Source organism: Corylus avellana, chromosome 5, assembly GCF_965113065.1.
Source record: "Corylus avellana chromosome 5, dhCorAvel1.hap1.2, whole genome shotgun sequence".
Lineage (NCBI taxonomy): Eukaryota > Viridiplantae > Streptophyta > Magnoliopsida > Fagales > Betulaceae > Corylus > Corylus avellana.
The window spans coordinates 19,801,230-19,825,660 of record NC_142494.1 but is presented as its reverse complement, the minus strand read 5'-3'; the positions used below and the strand labels follow the sequence as shown (position 1 = coordinate 19,825,660).

Here is a 24,431-nt window from a genome sequence, read left to right as displayed (position 1 = left end):
CTGAAATTTTGTGTTTTAGGCATCACACATTCTCCAGAAATCAACTTAGACATCGGAGTGAGACCGTCGACACACCCGGCAAGCTTGTTTCGCAACGCTCGTGGTCGTTAGCGATCGCATAGATAAAAAGTCAGAAGCATATTGAAGAACATGCATTTCATCCCAATTCGGAAACTGTTGTAACAAAACAAATGCAACCTTCAACCTTGGATACCCATCACAAGCCATACAGTTGAAATCGATGAAATGATGCTGCTTATCAAAGTGATGTCGACATAACTATTTAGGAACAGCTAGCCCACATCCGGAAAATAGCATACATATATTATTCCCCTTTTGGCTCTTTCTGACTCCAATTTTGGCCACTTGCAATTATAAATACTTTGATGGTAGTGGTTACTTCACGTGAAAATCAAATCTTTATAGGGCTATCTAAAATGTGATCATATTCTCCAAAAGCATTATAGACTTATGGTTCATGTCCCCAAATCATTTCGCTTTTCAATCAACATGAATAGAATTACTATACTTTACGAGGTAAATGTTGGTCGTTTTTGCATTTTTTGTTTTCTTTTTCCCATTTTGGAAAGTTGGTAAGAGAAAAACACCTATGAAATAAGGGTATATATGCGGATACAGATGCCGTTATTTGCAATATTCGTAACCGTATTTACAAAATGCGGACATCACGTTTTTACTAACCACATTCGCGCGGTTATTAAATGTTGTTATTATCCATATTTTAGTCTCTTGGACCTTCTTTGGACTTTCTTTGGGTCTCTATTACGACTTATTTTAAATGATTTTGAAAATGATTTGGACTAGTTTTTAGTGTTTCGGACATATTTTTATGTTTTTTTTTTTAAGCCCTAATGTTTTAAAGTATATTGATTTTACATTACTTTTGTTTTTTTACCCAACTGAATAACTGAATTGTAAAGAAAGAAAAAACAAGCCTTAAAACAATGTAAACATAACATATACCCAATCCAAACGATGCCATTTTGGCTTTTGCTAACCACATCTGCCTATGAGGATAGCAGATGTGGGCGGTTAATATCCACCTGCATGTACACATCTACTATGAAGTTCACCAAGAGTACATTAACATATATATATTTGGACATCTATGGAACTTGAGTCCACTTAGATATTATTAACTACTACTCACTTTGTTTATACTTTCTCAATATATGACACAATATTAATAAATCTTCCCTCGTGTACAAGTCTTTTATAAATCCAAGAGTGTCACGTGTACTCCAAGGGCCACCACACGTTTTTACTGGAGTCAATCCAAACTCATCAAACCAAAACATTTGTTTCAAAAGCGAAAACACCTAGAGAGTTCACCAAGAGTACATTAATATACATTTGACAACTGCATTAGCCCAAAAGTCTAAGCCTATAGACTTGAATTCACTTTTTTTTTTTTTTTTTTGACATGTCCGCAGAAGATGGGGGAGGGGGATTCGAACTAGTGACATCCACTTCATTAAGTGTGATCCCAGCCAATTGAGCTATCTCTTTGGGACAGACTTGGATTCACTTGAATATATTAATTACTCACTTTCTTTATACTTGCTCAATAAGAGACGTAACACTCGTAAGCAAGCAATTAATAGATAATACAAAATTAAACAAGCATGACTTGGGTACTTAATGCTTCAAAGCATCACTTATTTATATATCACCTGAATACTCTTCTCTGGGCAACTGAAGAAGGGCTTCTTATTTGGTCTTTATTCTTCCTTCAAAATATGCTGCACAATTCAATATGAAACAATTATTAGAAACCCTGCAAATTGAATACATCAATGGGCCAATTGTCAAATCCTTCCAGCCATGGCCCATGCCCATGCATGCCAAACCCTACATAAAATGCTTTCTGACAAGATTGTGTAATTTTGAATTGGACCATTCCACTACTTTGTCTGCCTACTCATTGGTATATTAATGATGGACCTAACGACTGAAAAGAGTTGGATGGGACCCATTAAACCATCAGAGTCGGAAAGATTAACGCTGTTTAATTAAAAGAATCAAACTCTTAAACTTTGATACAACATGTTTAAATACTTGAGTAACCCTTTTAATAATAATTTTTTTTTCTTTTCTTTTTTGACATGTCCACACAAGAGGGGGGAAGGAGATTCGAACTAGTGACCATCGCTTTACTAGGCGTGGTTCTAACCGATTGAACTACCTCTTGGAGACATAATAACCATTTTAATAAATTAATCAGGTTGGATTGACCTGAACACAACCTATTTCAAGCTATTTCGACATGTTTAATGTAAGTAAGTTAAATTGACCCAAATACTTGATATAACCCGCTGATTAATACAATTTCATATCATATAAAGCATAAATTTTATTAATTATACACATTTACAACTAGATTCATGACAATCAAAATATCCAATTAAAAATAACCCAATTTCTCAACATAATATCCAACCCAAAATAATATTACAATCCAATTAAGTTCATCTACATAAATAAACACATAGCAATAAAAGAAAATAAGATTATATGTCTAATCAAATTTAAACTCTAGTATTTTAATTTTTTAATGGTAAAAAAAACAAATAGTTCATAAGGGTCAACCCTAGGTTAAGTGGATTGGCCAGAAATTGGGATTGTGTGTCAAATTAGGTTGACTCGGTTTGACCCAAAGTCTACTTTACTAAATTCAAACACTTTAATTTCATATTAAGTTTGGGTACGATTATCATGAGAGGGAGAGAATTACAGGCTGCAATCAGTATTGGGATCAATGATGAAGCCGAGAGAGACCCCGCAAAAGCCCGGCAAGGTAGCAATGGCAGTGGCATTGGGACCGTTGGTGGAAATGAGGCCCATCATGCATCTGCAAACAAATCTTTGATCACCAATAGCGTTCAGGCTCACCATCGCATCGCAGCACGGTGTTCCGGGAAGCGGGTCCGGTGAACCGTCGGCGATGAAAGTAGAGCAAGTTGAGACCAGCGATGTCACAGTTGAGCACTCTATGCTCGCGCCACTACCACACACTGCTTTTATAATTACCCACATCAACACCCCAACCACAACCGTTGATGCTTTTTGCTTAACCATTTCCATTTTATTATTCAACCCCATCAACTTCTACTATACACCAGTCCTCAGATTCCCAGTTTTACATTAAATATATATCCTCTTATCTTATAGTTGGGAAGATGCTGGGTCGGTGTGCAATGAATACTGTGTGTGTTCTTCATCAAGTTTGTGTGAGTTTTATCCTTGTATCTAAACATACAAGATCAATTGGCCTACACGCCACTACAAGAAAGGTTTCGTGGTGTAGTTGGTTATCACGTCAGTCTAACACACTGAAGGTCTCCGGTTCGAACCCGGGCGAAGCCATTTCTTTTTTTTCTTTTTATTTCCTTGATTAACCCAATTCAATTCTTAGTTTTTTTATTTTTGTTTATACGAGTTTCTACTATATATTAGCTATTATTTGAAAATTTCCCTCATCTATGAAATGGGATAAATCAGATACGATGAAGATATTGGGCTGCACATACAAATAACGATTGATTCAAGTGTTCAGAACAAAAGCATATACAATATACTTCAAATATCCAAAGCTGCTATGAATTATACACGTACCAAATACTAGTTTATAAAACTACTATATATATATATATATAAGAGGAGAAAAGAGGCCGAGGAGGAGAAGGGTTAGTTGTCATCACAGTTCCATCTAGACGTTGGGACGCAGGCCACGTAGTGACACCAATGGCAATGATCATTCCCATTCTCTCCTCTGAAAAGCATCACTAATGCAACCGTAAACCTGCAGAAAATCATAAACTAAAATCACCAACTTCTCAAGAAAAAACCATATATGCATATGGATAATCCCCCTTAACAAATTTGATTTTTGGGTTGTTGGAAGAGTGAGTTAACTTACCCTACAATCAGCAGAACAAAGGAAATAACCCACAAGGCGTATTGGTAAGGCTTGTATTTGTTTTTTATACGAACGCCGCCGGCGCGGAGATTCCGCTGCTCTAACCACCCGAACTGCGGGCGGGGAAGCAAAACAAAGCCGAGGAGGAGGCCGGTCAGAAATCCACCGATGTGCGCGTAATTATCGACGTGTGGTAAAATTCCAATGCCAAGGTTGATGACAATGACGATCAGAAGTGTGATAAGTGCTGCAGCCTGTTGGAAGAAACTGATCAGGGAGAATTAGGAAGAGAAACTCAAGCATAATTACATGAACAAAGATTCACACTCCATGACTAACCTTGTTGGTATAAATAGTCCAGTTTGTTAGAAGTTCTGAGAGCATTGCTCCAAGAAGCCCAAAAAGAGCGCCAGAGGCACCCACAGAGATGTTGTTTCTAATAAATAAAGAGGAAACTATGCTCCCTCCGAAGCCTGACAACAAGAATATTATCCCCACTCGAACTGCCAAATTCCAACAAGTATATATATATAAGAAATCCTTCAAAGGATGGAAAATAAAGGATTGCTCTGGCTTCATAAGGCTATATATAATCAGCAGTAATTTTTCAGAATTGATTTCAAAAGCAAGAATGAGGAACATACCAAACCCAAACTGTTGTTCAAGGCGTATGCCAATGAAGACGAGGCTCAACATGCTTGCAACCAGATGAATTACACCAGCATGCAACCAGATGCAAGTGACAAGTCTCCATCCTTGATGCTTCTCCACAACTCTAGTCCACTCTAGTGCTCCCAACTTCTCCAATCTTAAAGAATTACAACAACAAGAAGAAAAAACCAGTGATCAATCATATGCTGTTTCTTACACAACAAGTAAATTTGATCAGAAATTCTATTCGATATTACCAAAACTTCCATCAACCCTACAGAAGGACTCATTTTGAAAATTTCGTAATGAGCATAAGTCCGCTTAATTAAGTATATTAAATGTAAGACACAACATAAAGGGTGCCGTCCCTAATAAGAGCCGAAAACTAAATACCCATAAACGAATCAACATGATGATAAAGAACCACTTCACCAGATGTAACAAATTTTCATCAATGCAGCAACTATAAGCAAAAAGAAAAGAAGACAGTGAAAAAGAAAAGGCAGGAACCAAGAACTGGCACAGAAAACGTGATTTTTCCCCAGAAGAGTCAAGCAGAGCCATTTCAGCAAAGTTACCAAATTTCCACCCAAACCGTTTCAAATCTTAAAAACTTCCAATTCACGCAGGCTAAGGATCATAAATCACTCCCAAATTCGTCATGAGCTAATCACTGATTTCTGAAACTTTATTGGATAAAGAGCAAATACAGCATCGAAAAGTACCAAAGTTTCACGCTTTCAACCCCTAAAAGTCAAATCAGTCAAAAACCTTTGAAAAAAGTACTCCAATTAATTCGAATTCATGCCACATCGATAACAATTTTAATATATAACAAACTCTTAAAAAAACCGACATTTACCGCTAAGTACCAAAGATCATTGCATTATTGAAGAAACTCTGTTCAATAGATTCAACCAATTTTCACCTCAAAGCACTAGATCAGTCAAAAATCCAAAAATCTAACAACACAATAGCCTCAATTTCATTCGAGGGAAACCCCAAATATCCAAATTTTAAAACTGAAAGAACTATTATATCAATAAAAAAAAATAAATAAAAACAGAAATTCTGTCATGGGTTAAAAGTGTAAGCAGGGGAACCCATGTCATAGAACTTCACCCTAAAAACATTCATGCAATCAAAAGCCCCTCATTTGATCACTGATCACACCAGCAGTCCCAAATTAGCAAAAGAATTAAAAAAACAAAAAAAGGGAAAAAAAAAAAAAACATAACCAGGGATTGAGAGATGGATCAAAAGAATAAAATCACATAATCACACGCAAACCAAGTTCACTAAAAACAAAAACTAGGATATGGGAATCTTTCATAATTAAACAAGTTCCTTACGTTTCAGAAGAAGGCCCAAACAAAGGATTCTCCTTGATAGGCTGGAACGAGAAGCGCCCAAGAAACCTAACCAAGCACTTCCCCTGAAACCCAAGATTGTTCTTGGGACAATTGTTCACGTACATGGCCACAAGAAACACAGCTACGTTCGCCACCACAAACATGGGAATCAGCCAAGAGGTCCATTGGGTCTCCGAATCATCTATTAGATAGGACGAAGAAGAGGCTGAGTAGCTCCTGCTGTTTACTCTGTTTTTCACTTCCCCTGTTCCTCCTCCCCTTCCTCCTCTGTTTTCAATATCTTCACCTGGCATTCTCTCTCTCTCTCTCTCTCTAAAAATTGAGTTTTTCTCTCTATAATTCTGCGTTTGATTGTGGGTTGGTTCGAGAAGATTAAGGTAGCTGGAGTTGTTGTAGGGTTTAATGGAGTGGGCAATGTGTGTTTTAGTGAGTGGGTGAGGAATTTCAGGTTTGTAACTGCCACAGTGAGCAAAAGAGGATACCCGGTCTATATTTGGTGTGGAAACTACTTCCAGAACATTTCGGAACCAGCGAATGACAGCTTTCCACGTAAGACAGTGGCGTGTGACTGGGACAAGATCAAGCATCTTTTGTTTTTTCTGTTGACGTGGCGGATATGTACTGGGCCGGCTGGTTGTGGGAGTACGATGCTTTGGAACAGTGGATTGGTGCTTCTCCACGAGGTGTCTCGCTTTCTGTGGGTGTTTCACTTCCACTAACCAGAAGTTTCACGTTTCGCGGTTATTTTAACTAACACTGCGCTTTTTGAAACGTGGGTTATTGGTTGATTGGCGGTTTAAATAAATAAGTAGTTTCAAATTTTCTTGAGTTTAGAGAGTAAAATTAAATTTGGACATTTAAAAAAAAACTAAAAAAATAAATAAATAAAAATTGAGCTATAATCTTTTTACAACAGCTAAACGAAATCCCCTGCAGTAAATAGTAAAAAATCCTCTATCATGATGGCTCGTTTGGGTGTGCGATTTAAAAAAATTGCGTTTTTTAAATCGCTTCTTTTTTAAATCACACAGGCATTAGGTAGAATATGTCAAGAAAGTTTTTTTTTTTTTTTTATCAATTGAGTGTTTTGGATAACATTAGCATATAATTGCGGTTTCATAACCAAATAGGTAAATATTGCCCCAAAATTTTTTTTAAGCAAAATCGTGATTTTAGTTTAAATTTGCACTTTTTCAAATAAATATTATCTAATCAGCTTATAGAAATCGCAGATTTTTTCACGATTTTAAAATTTGTGTTTTTAAAATCGTAATCCCAAACACTCCAAAATTGCGATTTGATTTAAAAATACAAATTATTTCTTTAAAAACGCACTCTCAAATGGACCCTTATTCAAATAATTTTAGCTAGTAAACTAGGGAAGGGTATAGTTGATTTGATAAAAATGGTGATTACAGTTAAATTATTGATTAAATAATTAAATTTAAACTTCCTTATCAATTTAAGTTTTAGGAATAAGTTGTAATTTAACATAATATTAAAGCAATCTTGAGTTCGAATCATAACTCAGTCAATTCACTCAACTTCATTAAAATATTAATGTGTTTGGCCTTATTTATTAAGTGTTAAAAAAAATGGCTTAAATTTCGTAATTTGAGAATAAAAAAAAATTGTCAAAAATTATAATTAAAAAAAAAAAAAAGAAGAGTTTGAACCCATTAATATTAAAATATTAATTAAATTTACTACTTCTTGCTAGTTTAAACAAAATAAATGATCATTTAATATGTATATGCTTTAATTATTTAATTATTTATGAGCTGTAGTCATTAAATATTGGAAGATGAAGTGGGTCAGAGTATTTTAACATTTTGTCAAAAAGTTTGTGATAGCATATGCTAATGCAAAGTGGTATGCTGGCACTAGACATTAATAATATTCTTTTTCAACAACAAATTAATGGATAAGACAAATAAGGAAGTGAATTCTATTCTCAAAGAATAAAATGCTTTAAGACTTTTATTGGAAATTCCTATAAATTACACATGCCTTGTAAATATACTTTTCACATTTTGCTTCATCTGTTGATTAGCATTGGAATTCCTCTTTTTTGATGCCTCCTACTCCTAGCGCATTCATGTATCAGCATATGCTCCCATTGTATTTATCTTTATTCCCTACCTTTACTCCTTTAAATTAGCTGCTGCTTCCCTTTTTTTTTTTTTTTTTTTCCTTTTTATTGATAACAACTCATAAAGAAATGGTTCTTGTTGAGTACATTTATGTCATCCATCTACTAAAAAAGAGCTATTGTGGACTAAATATAAAAGAAATGGGAAACTTCACAAAATTCCTCTCAACTTTTACGTGTTTTAAAATTATTTTCTCAAAGTTAAAAAATCTCAATTTAGAATATCAAACTTTCAATTTTTTACAATCACTACAAAAAATCACAATTTAGAAACATTTTTTAATAGGGTTTTTTTAACAAAATGACTCATTTAAGAAAGAGGGGTCGTTTACCGTAGCAACGTCCCCAATTAAATAATTGGGAACGTTGCAATAGTGCACGTCCCCAATCAGTTGAGTGGGGACGTGCTACAGTGCACATCCCTACTCAACGAGATGTTTAACATTTTGCACTGTAGCAAAACGTCCCCCCTCCCTCGATGCCTAACCCCTCTCTCATTATTGCTCACTCTGATCTCTCAACTCTCTCTTTCTCATGATCACTCTCCCTCTCACGCATTTATCATCAACTCCTTATCTCTCTTTCTCTCCCTCTCTCTCTCAGTTGTGAAACTCCCTCACTCTCCGGCAGCTCTCTCTCTCTCTCTCTCTCCACGACCCCCAAAAACCCACACACCCATTTGAAAATCTCATCCCGTCACCCGATAGCCATGCCCACTTCGATAATTAGCCGTCTGATCAGCCCAATGATCATACGACCAGAGGAGGCAACAACTTGGATTACTCTGATGAGGCTAGTGGGCCACACAAGGAGGAGAAGAAGTTGATGAAAGATTGTTTGGTCGGTGAAATAACCTCTTAACATTAATTTTTGGGAAAATTACAGTTTACCCCCCCAAAGTTGTCAGCGATTTGCAATTCCGCCTCCAAAGTTTCAATTTTTGCAATCCACCCCCCTAAAGTTTCAATTTTTTGCAATTCAGGCACTCCGTCAGTCAAACCCGCTTTGACTGACGGAACAGTGACCACGTGCGACGCACGTGGTCACTTTATGCGATTTAGTGCCCAAAATACCCCCATCAAGCGGTTACACCTTGACCCACGCCCAAACCCATCTGCCCACGCCCCGCCCCGCCCCGACCCTCCTCGTTACCATTCTGCCAAACCACCACCCCATCTTTCCAACACCCCAGCGGGATCCCAACACTTGAAAATGGTCCAATCCTCTGCACTTTGCTCCAACACTCGCCATCTTTCATCACCCAGAAGTCTATGAAAGTGCTGACATGTTCAGGCCAAGGATAGTAGATTACAGCCAGGGATTCCCTCAATACCCCGAGCTTCTTGCTGTACTTGTTGTAAGAACCTTCACAATATGGCACATGCACCTGCCGAAACACCTCCTTCCCCATGTCAAAACATACCACAAACTCTTCACGAATCGGATCCTCTGGTCCAAACCTTGTTTGCGGCCAAAACGACCCAAAACCAAGCCAATACGGCACTCCTTTCACGATTACCGAACACTTACATTGCTCTATTACAGAGGGCACCCTGGCATCGATCAATCTCCAAGAACCTGTACTCGTCGAATACACCTCAACCTGGGCAGGAAGTAAACGGTTATCCTGGTCTTTACAATACACAATCCTCACCAATTTATAATCATTAAGATTGTAACCAAATCCTATGGAGACCCAACTCAACGTGTTGGGGAACGTGGCGTGGATGCGAGGTGTAGGCAGAATTTTGTTTTCTCTAGTAGCAGGATTCCATAAGAGAATCAACAAGGATTTATATAAACAGATTAACCCATCACAAGAACCCGCCATTATTAATCTAACTTTTCCCTTTAAAGGAGTTTCTATCTTGACAGCCGCCGCATCGAGGTTGGGTCAGCAGGGTCGGGGGTTGGGTCTGGGTTGGGTTGGGGGTTGGGTCAGCAGGGTCGGGGCGTGGGCAGATGGGTTTGGGCGTGGGTCAAGGTGTAACCGCTTGATGGGGGTATTTTGGGCACTAAATCGCATAAAGTGACCACGTGCGTCGCACGTGGTCACTGTTCCGTCAGTCAAAGCGGGTTTGACTGACGGAGTGCCTGAATTGCAAAAAATTGAAACTTTAGGGGGGTGGATTGCAAAAATTGAAACTTTGGAGGCGGAATTGCAAATCGCTGACAACTTTGGGGGGGTAAACTGTAATTTTCCCATAATTTTTATTTCCTTTTTCTTTTTCTTTTTTCATTGTTGTTAGTTTTATGTTTGTTTTGTAAGGATTCATTTTGGTTCAATGTACCCTAAACAGGCAAGTGTGTGAATTTACGTGATGCCAAATTTTGTGTGCATATATATATGTATGTGAGTGGATCATGTATTTGTTGTGATTTTGCAGGAGTTGTTGCAAGGGAAAGATGAGAGAGGGGCCGAGGAAAAGAAGAGTAATGACATAGGAAAGAAAGGAGGGCTGAAAAAGCCAACCCATATTCTTCTCATCTAATTTTTTTAAAATTTATTTTATTTAAAAATAATAATATTAATTTGAATTTTTTTTTAAAAAAAAAAAGAAGAAAATTAATTTGATTTTTTATGTTTTATATATTTTATTAAAAATATTTTTTTGAGAAAATTTACTTATTTATTTATTTTAAATTTTTTAAAGATTATGAACGTTTTTTTAATGTAGCACGTCCCCTTTCGAAAGGGGACGTTTATAGTGGAAAACATCACCTTTTAAAAGGGGATGTGCACTATTCACACGTCCCCTTTTAAAAGGGGACGCGTACTTGAAAATGTCCATTTTTATGGACATTTTTCACTGTTCAAACGTTTCTAATTTTTATTCTAGTCACTTCTATTGAAACATTTGCAAAATGTCCCTAATTGAGTGTCCCTACTTAAATAGGGACGCTTTTTAGGCTTAAAATGTCACATTAAAAATGTCCATAAACCATGGTTTTTTTTTTTTTTTTTTTTTTTTTTTTTTTTTTTTTGTAGTGATTGTCCTCCTTTTGTTAGAATTTTCCGTTAAATTTTGTCAAAATCTTATTATGAAATTAAGAAAAATGCAAAGTTAACATTTACAGTTAATTTAAAAAAAATATATTTATATTTCACTCAAGTATATGTTTATCATGCTCAAAGATGATTTTTCATTTAAAAAATTATCCTTATTGATTATATAAATACTAACATTAATTTTAGAAATGTGATTTATTGTAACCCCCATATATGCTTTTTATGCTTGTATCCTTCTGATACTTAATTAGTAATTTACTTATCAAAGAAAATGAGGAATAAAGAAAAAGGGTGACAAGGACGAAGCCCATAAAGAAACCTTCCCTCCCCGCCTCTTCCCTTCCCCTCTTTTTTCCCTTTTGCTTGTCTTTGTTTTCTACTTGTTTGTTTGTTTTTGGCACACTTTGTGGGTTCCGTTTTTGGGGGATTCACTCAAACTACCCCCAGTTTTTTGAGTGCATCGCTGATCTCTTCCACGCCGCTTTGTCATCCACCATCCACTGCTGGCTCTATTATCACGCCCCCCCCCCCCCCCCCCATCGCGTTTCACTGGCCCTATTCACTTCCAACGCCAACTTCAGTTTCCGACAAGCACGCGATCAGCCTTTCTTCTGGCCGTCGTCATCCGCCTAATGTGCTCCTGTTTTTTGGCTTTCTGGTTTTTTTGTTTTCATTTTCCTTGTATTTTTCGGTTTCTGTTGTTTTTCTTCTGTTATTTGTTCCTTATTTTATATTTCCTATTGTGTTGTTGCTTGTAATAAGGCTCTATTCTCTCATTGACCTATGTCCAAACCCTTGTGTTGTGGATGAAATCTATATTCTAGTTTTCGGGCCGAGGAGGAAAAGTTTCGGCATGGGGGTTTTCTACTTTTACGTCGAGGAATAAGAGCTACCTATGCATTGGAATAAGTCTGTCTGAAGCAGATATGTTGTTATATCTGAAGATTAGTCATGGGTTAGCGGATCTTGTTTGAGATTGGGATGGTTGTATCTTTGACATTATCTTCGATGTTTTGTAACCTCGTAACTTCGGTTATAATTGCTTCAGACCTTTTTGCTCTATATTGTAAGAGCTTTATGCTTGTATTATCTTTGAATAAATGTGACTGGAATGTTTTCATCTTCATAAAAAAAAATAAAAAAAAAATGAATTATATATGTGCACAGTTATATATACAATTTTTAAATGTTGACCATAAAATAAATTTTATCCTAATTTAAGTGAAATTGATGGTCTCTTTTGTTACGACTATTTTGTAATACGTGTATGACAAAGTCTTTTTTATAAATCAGTAATGTTATTTTTCACACTTATTTATCACATCTATTTTATATTGGCCCATATAAAATTGATATAACGAATAAATGTGAAGATTATTATTATTCTTTTGATTAAAAATATGATTTATCAAATTAATTAATTAGTAATTTACTTATCAATATGTATGAAAATTGTAATAAAAACTCACACTCAAAGCATTTACTTATATCCCTTGTCACGGTGGAGTCCGTTGATTTGTTGACAAGAAAAGTTTTTTTAATTATAATATTCATCTCGTATACATCTTTATTAAGTTGGGATATTTTGTGAAAGAATTCACTTCCAATGTAAAATATTACTATTAAATGTGTTAAACTAATGATTACCTATCAGCTTAAACTTTTGGGATAACCGGTAATTTAACATGGTATCAGAGTCAAAGGTGATAAGATCGAACCTTGACTCCGTTAAATCATCCCCATTTAAATTAAACATTGCACGTGTTGGGTCTCACCTATTATAAAGGAAGTTTAAGTTCACACGTGAGGGAGAGTATTAAACTAATGATTTCTTATCAACTTCAGCTTTTGGGATAATCGGTAATTTAACAAAATGTAATTGAACAAATGAGTAGGCGAGGAAGCTCGTTGGAATTGACAATGACACACACACACACACATATATATATATATATATATACACACACTTAAAGATATATAAAAAGTGGGAATGCAAGCCAAATAGTAACTTTTCTTTGCACTTTAAATTTACTATTTTATCCTTACTCTTTGTTCATCATGATTTAGTTAGATAAGATTATTTTTGTCTTTTGACATTTCTTTAGATTGCGAAACTACTAATTTGCCCTTCCTGAATCTAATGAATTTAAAAAGTTTTCTGGATATTTTTGTCTTTTATTTAAATTTACTATGTTATCCTTACTCTTTATTCATTATGATTTAGTTAGATAAGGTTATTTTTGTCTTTTGACATTTCTTTAGATTGCAAAACTACTAATCTGCCCTTCTTGAATTTAATGAATTTAAAAAGTTGTTTGGATAGTTTTGCCTTTTATATTAAATTACTATTTTGCCCTCTGAGTAGGTAAAGAGTCAAACTTTTTGAGATAGATTTTTGGTCTTTTATGAAGGAAGCTTCATAAGGAAGGAATGGGCAAGATTCAGAAGGAATTAATGGGCGATTAAGAATGAATGGGCAAGAAAGAAAAGGAATATATATATATATATATATATATATATATATATATATATATATATCAGTTGCAGAAGTGTACAAAGTCAAAAACAAAATCTACCTAAACCGATTTTGTATTCAGAGAAGGAATGGAGGAGAAAGGAGTAAAAAAAAAAAAAAAATCTACTTGGAACGATTTGGATTCAGAGAAGAAATGGAGGAGAAGAGGCAGAGCAAATTTTTTTTTTTTTTTTTGTCAACTTCTTTGTTGCTACACAGAAAGAGTACAAGAGTAAAAAAAAATCTGCCCAGAAATCCATTAATTTTTTGGAAATGCAGGATACCTACCCCATCACCTAATTGGCTAGATTTTGCTGCCAAAAATATTGTGCATTTGGTGTGCATTCGGTCTTAAGAGAAACCAGACAAGTTGGGTTCTCTCGTGGGTTGCTCCTTGCTATCGCGCCGCCAACTACTCCCACTTCCCCTCCTATTTCTTTGTTAATTTCTTCCTCTCTTTGTCCAGAACAGAGAGAAAGATCGAGGGAGACGAGCGGAGAGTGAAATGCTGAGATAGAGGGAGAAGCTGAGAAACAAACTAAAGATAGCTATTGCTGGATATTACTTCCTCAGGTTAGTGATTGGGTATTGCTATTGCTGGGTTTTTTTTTTTTTTTTTTTTTTGTGTGGGAAGTTGATTTAGTGGTAAAGATTGACCTTTGGATGATTGGTTTCTTTCCATGAATTTTAACAAGTTTGGGTATGATTTTTCCTGGGTGAAATTTGATGGGTTTTCTTTAATTGTTTCTTCCTCTCTTTGTCTAACACAGGTTAGTGATTGGGTATTGCTGAGTTTTTTTGTGGGAAATTGATTTAGGATCCTTTCTATGACTTTTATAGATAAATTTTCAATTTTTCTTGAGTGAAATTTGATTGTTGTGTTTAATTGGAAATGTTCTTGGTTAAATCTCAACCTTTGTTTTCTATTTAATCTCAACCGTTGGGAGACTTAACAACACACATTACAAAATAAGTTTTAGATTCCAAAAATATGATTGGATTTGTTAGGAAAGTTCAACTATGTGTACCACATGACTCAATTACTTAAAATTACAAATATATCATAAATTTAGAATTTTTTAAATTTTTTAAATTTTTAGAATATATTTAGAATTTAATATAATTATATCAGGCTCATGTATAACAAAAGATAGTAATAAGTTTGGAGTCCATATTTACTCAGGGCCGGCCCAAGCCTTAGGCGGGTTAGGCCCCGACTAGGGCCCCTAATTAAAAAAAAAAAATCAATAAAAAATTTTAAGCCATTATTATCGTTCATAATCTTTAATTAAGGCCCCTAATCATGGTAAATAAATAATTTTAAAAAGGCCCTCAATTTAATAAGGCTCAATTAATGAATCCTAATAAAACAATTTCCTTAAAAAAATAAAATTAAATACATATTTGCCGTCAATATATACGCTTTAATTAATTCCTATACTTAATTTTAAAAAAAATGCATTAATATTTCAACATTTCCAAATAAATAAGGCTTAAAAAATCGATAACAATAAATAAGGGAATCAAATATGCAACCCTAATTATGTTGCACATGTCCAACCCAAAAAAAATAAAAAATAAAAAAATCTTGAAGATTGTGTTTAATGTTTAAAATCAAATGGGAAAAACAAATAAATAAATGCTAGAAGTTAGAAAGTTTCTAAAATATTTTATTCAATTACAAACTCCTTTCTTTATAATTTTTCATTTTCTCCCTTTTCAAGCCTTATTCAAATTTGAATTATTCTCTTCTTCTCCGTAATTTCGCTATTTGCCACCTACTCAGTCTTTAAGTTATTAAAATCCTTCTATAATTGATCAGCGATAAAAAAAGGTTAGTTACCAAAAACTCAATCAATGACTTTCATTATTATTTTTTATTTGATTTTTGAAAGTATTTTTACAATTAAGAACAACAAAAACATTTTTGGTTTTTTATTTAATTTTAAGAAATTAAAATCACTATATGATGATAGTTTGTAAAACAAATGTCTTAATTTAGAAGGTTTCCTAAAACATGATATCTATTATGATATTGATAGTTTAGATTTATTTTCAGAATTAAAAATTTAAAAGAAATTTTACAAATAGAAAAAGTGCTTCAATTGACATATCAAATTTTATAAAAATATATTGGGCCAACCCTGTATTTACTCCATTCAATTGATGAATTAAATTAAGTTTAGAATATTTGAATAATGAAACTCCATCTAACTGTATAAATATATGCATAATTTGGTTAAATTGACTTCTATAATTTAGTTGTACCAACAGGCATACATTTTATGTAACCAAATTGATGGTCTAAGGATTTAGATACCATCATTTCTTCACGAGCTTTTAAATGCATATGACTCATTGGTAAGTTAATTTAATATAATGATGTCTTGCCATGATACTCTACATCTTGTAACAAAAACATATGATAATAAGATAATGAGGATTAAATAGTGCATATATGATTTGAATCTGACAAGATTGGAAATTATTGGGACTTTTTTTTTTTCTTCTTTTTTTGATAAATTCAAGTGACATTTAATTTTTTTTAATGGTTCTTGCATTGGAACATTTTATATGGATTTTTTCTCAACGCTAAATTGGTAAGGAACACTTCAATATAAATATATATCCAGCAATATGAGAATACAAAATATCCTATATGATATTGAATTTTTAATGAAAGTATCACAACAATACCCAATCACAAGGAATCATTTGTGGCGAATATTTTTTGTTCTTGTTAAATTTTAATGTAAGTATTAAAAAAATATTAATCATAAGAAATTAATTTTGTTAAATATTGTCACTTGATTTTAATGAGATTGGTTTGTTACTTATCAGAAGGGGCGCCTTATGCTTTAAATGAGATTTGTTTATGTACCTATAAGTTGGTTGAGATAAAAACCATGAACATGAATGTGCTATATATATATATATATATATATATATATATATATATATATATTTCAATACCCTTTGATTTGAAGTAACAACATATGTATACTATGTAAATTAACTCTTTTTTAATATCATATTTACTTAATTTATAATTTTACTTTCTTTGTTTAGAAAATTTAATAAATATTTGTTCAATAATTTAGAAATTAAATATATTTTATAATATAAAATATACCTATCAATTATAACGTTAACAATTATAGTGATACATAACACAGAAAACCGAGCACGTGCATTGCATGTGCCACCTCCACTAGTATATATATATATAGCATGCCTTTTGTCCTTTTTGCATTTTAATATAAAAGAATTCAGTTAAATGTTGATATTGATGAGGTGAATACGCTCCATTTACTTTGACGTAAAATGGTTTCCAGAAAATGATTTCTACAGTTTACAGTGTTTACTTCGACGTAAAATAGTGATCAACGGAAAATATTTTCCTTTTGACCGAAAATTCTTCTTTAATTTTCGAAAAATAGTTTACGGTTTTGAAAATTGTCAACCATTTTCCGATTATGAGCATCTCATTCTTAAATTGATGGACTTTGCCAAGACTCACCCAAAACCTCGTCAGGACTTGACCGGAACTCACTTAGGACCCGCCTAAGATGTAACACCCTCAGCCCGTTAGGGTTAGGTTTGTTAATAATTTTTCTTACTCGCAAAGATCCATAAGGTTCATCAACTAAACAATACTATAATAAAAATGAATGCATGAAAGTCTAGAATATCATGTCCAAAAATAATAACTAAACTGAAATATTTTTGTTTAACAAACACATGTCTCACAACAATAATAGTGATCCTTATTAAAATAAATTCATCAATCTTTGAAAGTAATCTGTGCCAATGCACTTATTAACTTGACTAATATGAAATCATAAGAAATCCTAAATACGCCGCCCCCATTCCGGCCTCCTAGGGGGGCCAGTAAGTGAAATCCACAACCATAAGCAATTTTACTCCTTGTCCCGTTTTGAAAATTGGAACTCATAACTACATATGTTCCCAGTATATTTTTAAAGAAAACATAAAGCAAATAAAATATATTATCATCAATAAAATTTGTGATAATCTTTATCTCATACTAGGGCCCATGTATACTGTTACCCCCGTATACTAGGGTTGCACGGTCCTTGCGACCTGGGATGAGATACTGTGGCCATAGCCACGTCCCTTGGCTAGCCGATTAACTCTGGGTGCACTCAGCATGGCAAACAAAAAAAACTATGATGAAACCACCTTCTGGAAGAGACTCTTTCAGCGGTTGCACCTCCATCATTAGCATCGGTACCGAGCTTCTCTCTTTTTCCTCTTGGGGCCAAAAATACACTCCTCCCTACATGTGCCCTCATTTTATAACACTCATTTCTCATTTCTTGTACTTCTATAGGTACATCTTAGGGCAACATGTAGGAGGGTTATTATCATTTTTTCAAAATTCTCTTTATAAACATCAATATTTTCACAATGTTTCTTTTTCTCAAACTTGTCATGCATGCAGCATAATTCCATAATATAAACAAAATAATCATTTACAATTTGAAACAAAATTGCATAAGTAGCATGACATGATAATTTTTCTAGAAGGGATAGTAAATTCACTTACCTCTTGACTGTAGTAAAAAATTTCCTGACTGCTAACTAGTCTCCTGAAGGAAATACAGACATGTTACTACCCTCATACACGTCACAGTAAATCATTATATTACTACTATGAGTTGGCTTGCTAATCAATTGAGAATGAACTTACTTAGGTATTTAGGTATGCTTTTTCATAAAATTTCCATAACTTATTTTATTTAGTAGTACTCCTTTATATATATACTTTAAGTTCTTCCGTGTGTATATATATATATGAACAACCTGAATCTATATATGTGTTGATATATTTTAAAGTACCCCATATGTATATGTTTATCAATACATCACATTAATATATGGGAAAAATATAAAAAAGCCCCCCAAACTACCAGCCGTTTTCGATTTAGCTCCCTGATGTTCCAAAAGTCATAAAGTAGCCCCCCAAACTACCAAACTGTTGCATTTTGGCCACTCCGTTAGTCAAAACCGTCATTTTGGACGGAAACTACAAAACGACGTCGTTTGGTTACAGGTAAGTTACAAAAATGCCCTTGTATGTTTTTTTTTTTTTCAAGGAGCAAAACGGTGCCGTTTTGCTCCAAAAAGGATTCACTTGCCCTAAGCAAAACGGCGCCGTTTTGCTTAGGGTACGTCATTAAAATGGCGACCATCTCCTCCGTCCCCAGCACTGACCCAAGTCAACAGATCTCTCATTTTCTCCACCAGATCCGCCAGATCCACCCCTGCGCGCCTCCAAATTGAGCCAAAGAGCAAGGTAATCCCCATTTCCAATTCTCTCATCCAAAATCTTGAAATCCGGGAAACCCACTAGTACTTTTGCATAGATCACAGCAATGGCACCCAGTACGATCCGAAAGGCTATCAGGGCTGTGAAAGACCAGACAAGCATTAGCATAGCCAAAGTGGTTGGCAACATAGCACCAGACCTCGAAGTCTTGGTTTTAAAAGCGACAACCCACGACGATGACCCCGACAACCCACGATCGGCGAAGGCTGTGCGTGAGGGGGACAACCTGTGCAGCTATGTTGCGTGGGTTGGGAGATTTTGAGTTTTAATGACTTACCCTAAGCGAAACGGCGCCGTTTTGCTTAGGGTAAGTTAACCCTTTTGGGAGCAAAACGACGCCGTTTTGCTCCTTCTTAATAATAATAAAAAAAAAAAACATACAAGGGCATTTTTGTAACTTACCTTAATCAAACGACGTCATTTTGTAGTTTTCGTCCAGACTGACGGTTTTGACTAACGGAGTGGCCAAAATGCAACAGTTTGGTAGTTTGGGGGGCTACTTTATGACTTTTGGAACATTAGGGGGCTAAATCGAAAATGGCTAGTGGTTTAGGGGGCTTTTTTATATTTTCCCTTAATATATTTATATCTTTATAGGGAAAAATATAAAAAAGGCCCCCAAACTATCAGCCGTTTTCGATTTAGCTCCATGATGTTCCAAAAGTCATAAAATAGCCACCCCAAACTACCAAACTGTTGCATTTTGGCCACTCCGTTAATCAAAACCGTCAGTCTGGACGGAAACTACAAAACGACGTCGTTTGGTTACGGGTAAGTTACAAAAATGACCTTGTATGTATTTTTTTTTAAGAAGGAGCAAAACGGCCCCGTTTTGTTCCAAAAAGGGTTCACTTACCCTAAGCAAAACGGCTCTGTTTTGCTTAGGGTAAGAAATTAAAACTCAAAATCTCCCCACCCACGCAGCATAGGTCGTCCCCCTCACGCACAGCCTTCACCGATTGTCTCCCACGCACAGCTCCGGTCATCCAGCCGATCGTGCCGGTCGTCCTTTTTCATTTCCCTCTGTTTCTGTTTCAGAGTCCCTCTCACTCTTTCTCTCTCTCTCTCTCTCTCTCTCTCAAGCTTCCTGTAATATCACAGCAAGGCTCGCAACAATTTCAATTGACTCAGAAAAAATACCACTCGTTCTTCTTTCTAGCCTTTGTTGTGGTGTAAATATCATTCCCTTCCTCAAATATCACTGTATACCTTTCTGCATTTCAGCGTCAATGGAGGATTTTGGTAAACAGTCCCTGAACTCTCTGTTACAATCCATCCTTTGAGTTTCCAAATTCCTGTTTCTCTTGAAATTTAAGTTAAGCTGGAGCTTTGTCCGTACTTGATATTCGTTGAATATTCAGTTGGGTCGCTAAATTCATCGAAATGAAGTGTTCTCTTCGCTATTGTTGGAGATTTGAGAAGTGGGTCGGAGGTAATATTTGTCAGATTTAAGAAGTGGGGCTTGTGCCCCCCCTGCCCAACAGCTACTATATACAAAGATACAAAGAATAAGATTTCTTGGAGCTGACTTGAAGAACCTAGTGTGATGGGGACGACCAGCAGGATCGGCTGGATGACCGGAGTTGTGCCTGGGAGACGATCGGCGAAGGCTGTGCGTGAGGGGGACGACCTGTGCTGCGTGGGTTGGGAAATTTTGAGTTTTAATGACTTACCCTAAAAAAAAAAAAAATACACATAAGGGCATTTTTGTAACTTACACGTAACCAAACGACGTCGTTTTGTAGTTTCCGTGAAGACTAACGGTTTTGACTAACGGAGTGGCCAAAATGCAATAGTTTGGTAGTTTGGGGGGCTACTTTATGACTTTTGGAACATCAGGGGGCTAAATCGAAAACGGCTGGTAGTTTGGAGGGCTTTTTTATATTTTTCCCATCTTTATATTTTAAAGTATTATATATATATTATAAATACTTTACATCATTCTAAATAGATGCATACATGGGACAGTGATTATTAGTAGGTCTATAGCTTGTGTGTCAAAAGAAAAAAAAATTAATGTTTTACTCTCACAAGAGACAAGGTAAGTGTGATATATATGGCTGTGCGTGAGGAGTTAAAAAGAGAAAAGAAAACAAATCTCTCTTCCCCACTACAAGGCCACACGGCAAGCAAGGCAAGAAAATACTAAAATTTTGACAAAACACTTGTGCTCTTAAATAAGTATATATGTATAAGAAGAAGAAAAAGTAATTTGTGAGGCCATATATACCTGACGCACAACAGGGAGAGTGACGTGAGGAGAAAAAGGGGGCGGTAGGGAAATATTTTTTTTTTTTTCCTTTCTTTCTCTCTTGGTGTGCGGCAAGAGCTTGTTTTCTCCCCTTAAATAGGCTGTATAAAAGAGACACTGAATAGGTTTTCAAGGAGCTTAGGTTTTTCCTTTTTGGTAGTCGGCACCTAGGGCTTCAGTATATATATATATATATATATATACTCTTTTATTTTATTTACTTATTATTATTATTAATATTATTATTATTATTATTACTATTATTATTTATTTTATGATTATTATTATATATTTTTAATTCGTCCATTCTCATTGTTAACCTAAGCCAACCCATTTTTAAAAACCTATAAGTCAACTAAAAATTACCCTAAAGGGACTTAGGATTGTCAAAATCCTCCCCCCTTATAAAAGTTCCGTCCTCGGAATTTGGTGAACAACTAACCAACCAACCATAGGAAGTATCTGATGTGCTAGAGTCGCTTTGAGGCCTATCAGCTTTCACTCAAACAAATACGGGTACTTCTCCTGCATGCTATCCTCCAATTCCCATGAAGCTTCTTCCACGGAGTGGTTACTCCATAAGACCTTCACTAAAGAGATAGTCTTGTTCCTGAGGACTTGTTCCCTTCTATCAAGTATTCTTGTCAGTATCTCCTCATAAGTCATGTTGGATTGAATCTGTAGGGGCTTGCTTTCCAATACATGCGTGGGGTCCGATACGTACTTCCTTAACATGGATATATGAAATACATTGTGAATTCCTGTCAAGTTTGGTGGTAGTGCCAAACGATATGCCACCGTGCCGATCTTCTCGGGAATCTCAAAGGGACCCTCCAATCTGGGACTCAGCTTTCCTCTTCTTCCGAACCTCATTACTCCTTTCATAGGGGCGACCTTGAGAAAAACCTTTGTGCCAACTTCGAACTTCAGTTCTCGTCATCTGATGTCGGCGTAGCTCTTCTGTTGACTTTGAGCTGCTGCTAATCTCTACTTAATCACTGCTATCTTCTCAGAGGTGTCTTGAATGATCTCTGGTCCGAGTAGTTTTCTCTCTCCTACTTCATCCCAGTATAATGGCGACCTACACTGCCTCCCGTACAAGGCTTCATAGGGTGCCATCTCGATGCTAGTGTGATAGTTGTTGTTGTAAGCGAACTCTATCAACTGAATGTACTGAATCCAGCTTCCTTTGAAGTCCAAAACACATAGTCGCAACATGTCTTCCAAGGTTTGAATCCTCCGTTCAGTCTGTTCGTCTGTTTGAGGGTGAAATGTTGTGCTGAAGGTTAGCTGGGTTCCCAATGCTTCTTGTAAACTCTGCCAAAATCTAGAGGTGAATCTTGGATCCTGATCCGACACGATCGACACAGGAATTCCATGTAATCGTACAATCTCCTTAATGTAAAGCTCGGCAAGTCGGTTCATACTGTATGTCATCTTGATGGGTAGGAAGTGTGTAGTCTTAGTCAACCGATCAACAATGACCCATACTGCATCTTGGCCACTAGGAGATCGAGGAAAGCCTGACCCAAAATCCATCGAAATACGTTCCCATTTCTACTCAGGAATATGTAGGGGTTGCAAAGGTCCTGCAGGTCTCTGGTGCTCCGCCTTGACTTGCTGACAAGTGAGGCACTGTTCAACATATTGTGCAATATCCTTCTTCATTCCTTTCCACCAATAATTTCTACGTAAATCTCGATACATCTTGGTGTTACCCGGATGGACTGTATATAGGGACTAATGGGCTTCTGACAAGATAACTCTCTTCAGTTCTGCGTCCTTGGGAATGCACACTCGGTTGTGAAACTTTAGTATCCCATCTCCACCTATGTGAAAATCCGATTGTACCCCTTTTTCCACTTCTTCACAGCTTCTAATAAATTCGTTGTCCGATAACTGGGCAGTTCTAATTTGCTCCATTAAGGTCGGCTCCAAGCTTAGGCTACTCATGTAAGACTAGATTTTCCCCACCGTCATCTCTACTCCAGCTCTTTCCAGGTCAAGGAGTAATTCCTTTTGCATAGTGAACATGGCGGATACGCTTCTAGCTATGGTTTTTCTACTGAGAGCATTAGCAACTACACTCGCCTTCCCTGGGTGGTAGTTGATTGTACAATCATAGTCCTTTAGGAGTTTCAGTCAACATCTTTGGCGCATATTGAGCTCTTTCTGGATGAATAAGTATTTCAAGCTTTTATGATCTGTGTAGATTTCACAACGCTCCCCGTATAAGTAGTGTCCCCATATCTTAAGAGCAAAGACTACTGCAACAAGCTCAAGGTTGTGAGTCGAATAATTGCGCTCGTAAGTCTTCAACTGTCTCGAGGCATAGGCGATTACTTTCCCTCTCTGTATTAGTACGCAACCCAACCCTTTGTGTGAGGTGTCACTATAAATTACAAATCCATCCGATCCTGATGGGAGAGTGAGAACCGGTGCGGTGACTAAAGGTTGCTTCAATTCTTGAAAACTTTGTTCACACTCCTCCGACCATTGGAATTTCTCATTCTTCCTTGTAAGTCTGGTCAATGGTGCTGCCAACCGAGAAAATCCTTCAACAAACCTCCTATAATAGCCGGCAAGACCCAGAAAACTTCGCATCTCATGGGCATTCGACGGCCTCACCCAATTGACTACCGCTTCCACTTTCCCGGGGTCTACTGCAATTCCATCCTTGGTAACAACGTGCCCCAAGAACACCACATTGTCCAACCAGAATTCTCATTTCTTGAAGTTCACGTAAAGTTGGTGTTTCCTCAAGACGCTCAACACCGTCCGCAAATGCTCTTCATGCTCCTCCTGACTCTTTGAGTTGATTAAGATGTCTTCAATAAATACCAACACACATCGATCGACAAGCTCTCAAAAAATCCGATTCATCATATCCATGAAAACTGCCGGAGCATTAGTTAACCCAAAAGGCATTACTAAGAAGGAAAAATTACAGTTTACACCCCTAAAGTTGACAGCGTTTTTCAATTCGAACAACAAAGTTTCAATTTTTGCAATCTACACCCCCAAAGTTTTAAATTTTTGCAATTTGACCAATTGTACCCAAAACTTCCCATATTGCCCCTAATTTTTATTTTCTTATTTTTAATAAAAAAATTTAAAAAAAATTCGTGGTCTTTGGCCATTTGGCCATTTTTGCAGATCCAAATTTATTTATTTTTTCATAAAAAA

At 35.9% G+C, this 24,431-nt stretch overlaps 3 protein-coding genes and 1 non-coding gene across 4 annotated transcripts; 1 reads left to right on the top strand and 3 right to left on the bottom strand.

Moving 5' to 3' along the window:
- Window positions 1-1,730: 1,730 nt before the first annotated feature.
- LOC132180359 (Bifunctional inhibitor/lipid-transfer protein/seed storage 2S albumin superfamily protein) lies at window positions 1,731-3,123 on the bottom strand. The gene is made up of 2 exons (XM_059593152.2): window positions 2,756-3,123; window positions 1,731-1,763 (listed from the first exon to the last, which is right to left on the bottom strand). The coding sequence occupies exons 1-2, from the start codon at window positions 3,121-3,123 to the stop codon at window positions 1,754-1,756; spliced, it is 378 nt and encodes a 125-aa protein (XP_059449135.2). The 3' UTR covers window positions 1,731-1,753.
- A 190-nt stretch (window positions 3,124-3,313) lies between these two features.
- Window positions 3,314-3,387, top strand: TRNAV-AAC (transfer RNA valine (anticodon AAC)). Its single transcript has one exon. It is a non-coding gene; the product is annotated as a tRNA-Val (tRNA).
- Window positions 3,388-3,542: 155 nt separating this feature from the next.
- On the bottom strand, window positions 3,543-6,401 carry RBL3 (RHOMBOID-like protein 3). The gene is made up of 5 exons (XM_059594435.2): window positions 5,944-6,401; window positions 4,585-4,748; window positions 4,280-4,443; window positions 3,941-4,194; window positions 3,543-3,823 (listed from the first exon to the last, which is right to left on the bottom strand). The coding sequence occupies exons 1-5, from the start codon at window positions 6,255-6,257 to the stop codon at window positions 3,709-3,711; spliced, it is 1,011 nt and encodes a 336-aa protein (XP_059450418.2). The 5' UTR covers window positions 6,258-6,401; the 3' UTR covers window positions 3,543-3,708.
- A 2,793-nt stretch (window positions 6,402-9,194) lies between these two features.
- On the bottom strand, window positions 9,195-10,010 carry LOC148585893 (F-box protein At5g10340-like; the record flags this gene model as incomplete). Its single annotated transcript, XM_088516812.1, has 1 exon — window positions 9,195-10,010. A coding segment is annotated over one exon (816 nt), but the record flags the coding sequence as incomplete, so codon positions are not given.
- Between the last annotated feature and the right edge of the window lie 14,421 nt (window positions 10,011-24,431).

What these genes read in the sequence shown, in the direction of transcription:
- LOC132180359 (XM_059593152.2), bottom strand. Translation starts at nt 3,123, where the DNA reads ATGGGGTTGAATAATAAAATGGAAATGGTTAAGCAAAAAGCATCAACG.
- RBL3 (XM_059594435.2), bottom strand. Translation starts at nt 6,257, where the DNA reads ATGCCAGGTGAAGATATTGAAAACAGAGGAGGAAGGGGAGGAGGAACA. An exon ending in TGAACAACAGTTTGGGTTTG is followed by an intron (nt 4,444 to 4,584) that starts GTATGTTCCTCA and finishes GGAATTTGGCAG; the next exon opens with TTCGAGTGGGGATAATATTC. An exon ending in TTTGTTCTGCTGATTGTAGG is followed by an intron (nt 3,824 to 3,940) that starts GTAAGTTAACTC and finishes GATTTTCTGCAG; the next exon opens with GTTTACGGTTGCATTAGTGA.